Source organism: Nematolebias whitei, chromosome 1 (assembly GCF_014905685.2).
Source record: "Nematolebias whitei isolate Nwh7 chromosome 1, NemWhi1, whole genome shotgun sequence".
NCBI lineage: Eukaryota > Metazoa > Chordata > Actinopteri > Cyprinodontiformes > Rivulidae > Nematolebias > Nematolebias whitei.
Genome location: NC_056498.1, coordinates 91,840,922 through 91,848,662, shown reverse-complemented (window position 1 = coordinate 91,848,662; position 7,741 = coordinate 91,840,922). Strand labels below are relative to the sequence as shown.

The 7,741-nt window shown below is 38.8% G+C and overlaps 1 protein-coding gene across 1 annotated transcript in view; it reads left to right on the top strand.

The window, feature by feature from the left end:
* Positions 1–5,469: 5,469 nt before the first annotated feature.
* ugp2b (UDP-glucose pyrophosphorylase 2b) overlaps positions 5,470–7,741 on the top strand; it is a gene marked incomplete at its 5' end in the record, with an annotated part of 55,936 nt that continues 53,664 nt past the window's right edge. Inside the window, 1 exon segment of the mRNA XM_037681218.1 lies at positions 5,470–5,597. Coding sequence (XP_037537146.1) covers positions 5,499–5,597 — 99 coding nt within the window.

Sequence of the window (7,741 nt, the reverse complement as noted above, 5' to 3'; positions counted from 1 at the left end):
TATGTATATGTATATATATATGTATGTATATATGTATATGTATATATGTATGTATATATATATGTATATGTATATATGTATGTATATATATATGTATGTATATATGTATGTATATATATATGTATGTATATATGTATGTATGTATATATGTATGTATATATATATGTATGTATATATGTATGTATATATGTATGTATGTATATATGTATGTATATATATGTATGTATATATATGTATGTATATATATGTATGTATATATATGTATGTATATATATGTATGTATATATATGTATGTGTATATATATGTATGTGTATATATATGTATGTATATATGTATGTATATATATGTATGTGTATGTATATATGTATGTATATATATGTATGTGTATATATATGTATGTATATATGTATGTATATATGTATGTATATATGTGTATATGTATATATGTGTATATGTATATATATATGTATATATGTGTATATGTATATATGTGTATATATATATATGTATATATGTGTATATGTATATATGTGTATATATGTGTATATGTATATATGTGTATATGTATATATGTGTATATGTATATATGTGTATATATATATATGTATATATGTGTATATGTATATATATATATATATATATGTATGTATATATGTATATATGTATATATGTATGTATATATGTATATATGTATATATGTATGTATATATGTATATATGTATATATGTATGTATATATGTATATATGTATATGTATATATGTGTATATATGTATGTATATATGTATGTATATATATGTATGTATATATGTATGTATATATATACATATATATATCCATCACTCTGGAACAGGACAAATCTGGACTCAACAGACCACATGACCTTCTTCCATTGCTCCAGAGTCCGATCTTTATGCTCCCTAGCAAACTGAAACGTTTTCTCCAGTTTGCCTCATTGATTAGTGGTTTTCTTAAGGCTGCACAGCTGTTCAGTCCCAGTCCCTTGAGTTCTTCACATTATGCGTGTGGAAATGCTCTTACTTTCACTATTAAACCATATCCCTGAGTGCTGCTGTTGTTTCTCTTCCAGTTGATTTCTTCAAACGTTTAAGCGATCGCCGATCGCGATCATTCAGGATTTTTTTTTCCAGCCACATTTCTTCCTTGAAGACGAGGGGTCCTCACTATCCTTCCAGTTTTTAATAATGAGTTACATCTCCTTAGTTGTTTTCTCTGCTTGATGCCAATGATTTGACCCTTTTCAAACCGACATCTTTTTCATGACCACGCAATGTGTCTTTACACATGGTTGTTTAAGAAATGAGAAGCAACTCATTGCACCAATTGGGGTTAAATAACTTGTTACAAGCTGAAAGATAATCTCCCATGCAGTAATTATCGAATAGGAGGCTCATACCTGTTTGCTTAGTTAAATCCAGGTGGTGACTTTTTTTTGGCCAGACAGTGTAGAAGATTGTTTTAAAAAGTAACTAGACATTTTTATTGTCTTTTAAAGATGTTCCCCATCTCATCGGATATGCTTTCTCTGCTGAAACTGGAATGTGCAAGACTGCAAATCTTCCTGAGATGCTCTGTTTAATCTAAGCTGAATTCACATACAGACCCCCGCCCCCCTCTCTTAAGGTTGTTAGGCTCTTTGTCAGCCTGCTCCTCATGAGAAGAGTTTTGGCCACATGGAAATTGAAACTGCCTGAGAATCTGATCCAAAGCAGATCTATAAATACTGGAAACATAAAACCACTTCCCTGTTTAAAGTTTTTTAACTAAAAAAAGAGACTCTTTGGTTCTGTAAAGCTAGCTTCTTTTCTTAAAGCTCATTTAGGCAAAACATGGCAGGCTTCATTGGTGATTTATGAAAGATCAGGGGTTGCTTAAAGACAAGCTGGTCCTTGCGGCCAGTAAGCAGAAGTGTTTTGTGAAAGTGCACCAGCTATCCAACATTTTTCAGTCCGATCATCTGGACCAGTGGTCCCCAACCTTTATTGCGCCACGGACCGTTTGAATGTCGGACTATATTTTCACGGACCGGGGGTGGGCAGTCTGAGAGTCCTACCACAGAGAATTTGACTGCAAAACCGCTGCAGCTCTTCAGGACAAATTGAATTTGCTTAAGTGTCAGTTATAAACATCAACATTAAAAGAAACAAACATTTGAAATATATCAGTCTGTGTGTAACGAATGAATAGGCCTATACAAGTTTAACTTTTTGAATGGAATTACTGAAATAGATCAACTTTTTCACAATAATCTAATTTTATTACCAACACCTGTATTTCAAATGTACTTTTAATCACTTTGTGTGATTTATAAGTGTATTAAGTGCAGGATCATTTCTCATTTAATTTGTATTCACACACCGGGGTCAGCTGAGCCTCGTCATCCTCCTCCATGCTCAGCAGTGATTCACACATCAGATTGCACACAAAAGCACAGGAACTTATGCATAGTGCAAAACTTTAATTATATTTGTGTTTTTTAATAAAATTGCCCATGACTTTGAACTTCAGGGGGGGGGGGATTCTTTTAAGAGCAGAAGCAGAAATGCAAAGAAATAGCTCTGATGTGAATTCAAAAAAGTTCAAGACAAAACCAGCTCTGATGTGATATTGGGAATCTCTGTTTAAAATTATAGTTTTATTTAGTTAATAGTTTTACAGTCACTCCTTGTCAGGCAGGTTGAAAAATATGCAGTGATCCTTCAAATGCGCAGACACGGTGGCACGCCTTCTCCTATCCGGTCTGCTCCAGACCACGCAGCTAAATTATTCCACTTGAACGGGCACTGTAGAACCAATCTGTGCACGCGTCTAACAGAAACTGAATTTTACCACTTGTGTATGTTGACCTGCGTCAAGAGTGAGTCATTGACAGATGTGGTGGACAGAATCTGGTGATTTATCAAAATAAGTTTTTTTTTTTTTTTTTTTTCCCCTGTGCGGCCTGGTATAAATTGACCCACGGCCCGGTACCGGTCTGCGGCCCGGTGGTTGGGGACCCCTGATCTGGACAGTTTTTTTTTTTTTGTGCTGAAACATTTCGCCTTCGATCCAGAAGGCTTCATCAGTCAAGGAAACGCACAACAAAACTGATTCTTCCCCCAACAGCTTACTCCAAAGTGGAACAAACCGGTTTGTCCAGATGACCTGACTGAAAAATGTTGGATTGTATAACTGGATTATTGAGCATGGACTTTGTTGCACCAGCTATCATCTCTGTCCTCAGTGTCTCCTTTGTTTTTTAAATGTAGGTGAACAGCTGAGTCTTGGCCTGAAAGACTGCTTCACCTGTTTTGTCATGCGCCTGTGGAGTGGTTGTTTCATTTAAAAAGTTCTTTTAATTTTTCTTTTGAGATACCCTAAAGCAGGGGTGGGCAATTCTGGTTCTCGGGGACAACTATCCTGCATGTTTTAGATGTTTCTGTGATTTGACACTTGTCTTCCCTGAGTGAGTGATTCTGCATAACTTGAAGACCTGCTGAAGAGCAGGGTAACGCCTAAACCATTCAGGTTAGTGGCCCTCAAGGACCAGGATTGGACACCCCTGCCCTGGAAATATTTATCGTTTGATTTAAAAAAACGAACAAATGCAAATATTGTATAATGCCATTTAATAAGTCACATGTGTATCTGAGACACTCTGAAGGATTTTCTACAGTCACAACATCCCGGTGCCTTTCAAACCAGACAGAAGCTGTTTCTCTCAAAAGATAAACCCCCAAACACAAACGGAGTAGTGTGGTTTATGCAGTTCAGTGCAGCGGGGAACGTTCAGACCTCCAAACAACCTCTCTACAGATTCCTGACCCAGTACTGATGAATCGGCGCTTCAGGCAATGGCTCAGCTGTCCACCTCCATCTCAAAGGTAAAAGACCCTCCTTTGAGGACAGTAATATTCATGTCTTGGGCAGAGAAAGCTTAAGAAGGTGTAAACGAAGCCTCAAGCATCAAGCAAGAAAACCAACTTTAAACGGGGAAGGAGGTCTCAGGTTTCAGCTTTCCAGAAATTACAATTCCCCTTTGGATCTGATTCCCAGTCAGTTTGACACAAGTTCACACCTTCATCCATGTGACCATAACTCTTCTCATGAGGACCAGGCTGACAAAACCCCTAAACCCTCAGGAGGATGGGGAATGAGATCAATCTAGCATAAAACAGAGCAAAACGGCTGCATCCAATAAGAAAAGAAGTCCAGTTGCTCTTTTAAACTCATGGGATCTGGTGTCATGACTTCATTTGGACGCCTGACCAGTGATGATACAAATGAGATGGATTAGATATTTGATCTGTTCTTGAAATTGAAATTAATCAATCAGCACAAAGATGTTCATACTTATTCATTTTCCTTAACATTGTTTAAGAAAATAACAGATGAAGCTTATATTTAAGGATATACAGCTTCCTTTATCACATGTTCAAGTCAATTAAATTAAATCCTTCTTAAAGTCAACTTGGAATGAAATGAGGAAACTCTGGAGTATCCAGAGGATTCACACAGGAAGGCAATATTGTTGGGAGACAATATTGCTGATTATTGTGTCAAAGTGTTGCCCTAAAATTAGTTATCGTTTCCGAAACAGTCATACTTTTCTCATTCAAACCTCTGACATATTTTTATGATAAATGTATGTGGTGCCATCATGCTGACATCTAAAGTACTCTAAACAAACATGAGAAAAAAAAAAGAATGTTATCCCTATTATGTCTAACAAGGTAATTAACAAACCTAAAGCATTCATGTTCTGTTGTTTGTCATATGCAGGTTAGCACAAGGTCAACAGTGCAATGAAATGTTCAGGATGAGAAGAACTGATCAGACTCACCAACAAAACAAAAGAACTAACAAGAAAAACTAAAGCATACATTCAGCTTGCTTTTCCCATAAATCAGCTATAAAGATGCTGTGGATTCTCAGAATGTCCAAGAGTTTAATCTAAATGGAAGTGTTAAGGACACCCAAACGTTTTGTTCAAGTATCTGCAGACATTTGTGCTGTCTGTTACCAAAAGGAAGCACATTAGAGCAAAACTGAACATGCAGGTAACTGTAAGACCTTTTGTTTTTGGAATAAGTCTAAGGCTATTCTTCTTCAAGTGTCATATGATCTCGTTTTAAAGTTTAGAGTTGTCACATTTTGTGCCTTTTTTATTTCTTCTAAAAATAATAAAAAATGTTGCTTAGCATTAGCAAATTATATCAAATTTATCATTGCATTTAAATGTTCAACTAACAATTGTATTTTTAACATTTGCTTTAACCTAAACTGACCCAGTTTCAGGAATGCAGCATGTTAAAAAAAAAACTGACAGCTTTATTCAGTGGAGATTAAACTAAAATGTTTTTTTTGTTGTTGTTTTTAAAAGGAGTGAAGATGGAAGAATAATTTAGAGAATCCACCATATGACAGAATGCATTCATCTCTAACATTGTTATCACTCTTGTTCACTCAGGTCTGAGTAAAGGAGTGGCCAACAAAGGGATGGCTCAGTTCCAGGAAATTATGAGGCAGCAGCTGGAGAGCTCCATGGATGACGAGCTGGAGAAACTGCTGGACGCCACTGCAGAGGCAGATAGAGAGGTACAAGTCCTTCATTCCTCCCTCTTCATCTCTCTGACCATGTGACTGTAATTTAATTTAAGCAATTGTGACACGCACTGTGCTGACACAGTGCCTGAGCGGGTTACACTTGCATGACTACAGACACAGTCATACAGGTAGTTAAGCAGATGGATACATACACAGATTTAATAAGTTATTAATCATAAGGCAGCACTGGATTTGTTAAAACATAGACTAAAGATTTGTCTGAGTAGCTCAGTCACAAACTCCTGAGTGACAAATTAAACATCTGCTTCCTGAAGTCGTAACGCACCAAAGAGCATCATTTCATATCTTCTCTTTAATGTTTGTGTGTCAAACAAGCACAGACAAATGTAGAAGCCATTTTAAAATGTACACACATTAAAAAACACTGTTGTCTGTGTTGTTTCTGACTTTAAATAAGACCGCACTGAAGCAAAGAACTAAAGGTCAGAAGTGAAACTCTGTCTGCACGTCACTTCAGAGCTTGTCCACCAAAACTAAGTGTCGTTATTTACAGTTAGTGCTAATATTCTATGGCTCAAAGGCACATACAGTCATAAAACACACGCATTTAGCTCCAACTAAATGTTTTGGTGCAAAAATACAAATCCCGTTTCTCTTCAGAAATCAGCTTTCATACATATATCACATTTAAATTAGGAACACTGCCTTCAGGTCTGGAAACTCAGAGGAGCTGAGTAGGACAAGAAAAGAGCTGGTTGCTGGTATTAAGAAGGCCAAGGCCACATATGCACAGAGGATCGAGGGGTCAATTCATCTCACAAGACCCTCGGAGCATGTGGAGGGGCATTAAGTGCATAACAGATTATAAAGGAAGGAGTGAACAAAGACCCATCTCTGCCTGATGCCCTCAACAAGTTCTATGCACGCTTTGAAGACCCCAACAGACCACCCAGCACCAGACTCACCTCGCCACCGGATGAAGAGCATCTCAGCGTGACCTCAGCAGAAGTAAGGAGTACCTTCAGGAGGATTAATCCGCACAAAGCAACTGGCCCAGACAACATCCCCGGAAAAGTGTTGAAGGAATGTGCTGATCAGCTCTGTGAGGTGCTGGCAGACATCTTTAACACCTCACTTACCCTGGAGACAGTTCCCACCTGCCTGAAGACTGCCACCATCATCCCAGTCCCAAAAAGCTCTACAGTGACTGGTCTGAATGACTATCGTCCAGTGGCCCTCACCCCGATAGTCGCTAAATGCTTCGAAAAACTGGTCATGACTCACATCAAAACAACCATCAACATCAACGAGGACCCTCATCAGTATGCATACCGTGAGAACCGATCAACAGAGGATGCAATCTCCTCTGTGGTCCACACTGCACTCAACCACCTGGAGCAGAAAAACTCTTACGTCCGTATGCTCTTTGTGGACTTCACATCCGCCTTCAACACCATGATCCCCCAAACCCTGATGGACAAACTATCCACACTAGGACTAAGCCCCTCCATCTGCAACTGGGTACTAGACTTTTTAACAAACAGACCACAGTTAGTGAGGATCCACAACCTCTCCTCCTCCACCATAACCCTCAGCACTGGCTCTCCTCAGGGATGTGTGTTGAGCCCCCTTCTGTTTACTCTGCTCACATATGATTGTGCAGCTACCCATCCAGGCTGTCACATTGTAAAGTTTGCAGATGATACAGCGGTGGTGGGATGCATCACAAACAATGATGAGTCCAGCTACAGGCAAGAGGTGGAACACCTGGAGAGCTGGTGCAGAGAGAATAACCTTCACATCAATGTGAAGAAGACAAAGGAGATGATTGTGGACTTCAGAAGGAACAAAAACACCTACACCCCCCTGAACATAAGAGGATCTGCGGTGGAAGTGGTCTCCAGCTACAAGTACTTGGGTGTACACATGAATGACAACCTCAGCTGGAGCACCAACACCACCAGCCTGATCAAGAAAGCTCATCAGAGACTCTACTTCCTCAGACGGCTGAGGCGAGCTGGTCTGGGAAGCTCAGTCCTCACCTCCTTCTACAGGTGTGCAGTGGAGAGCATCCTGTGCTCCAGCATCAACGTGTGGCATGGAGGCTGCACAGCTGCAGAAAGAAAAGCTTTGCAGAGAGTGGTGAAGGCTGCACAGAAGACTGTTGGAGTCAG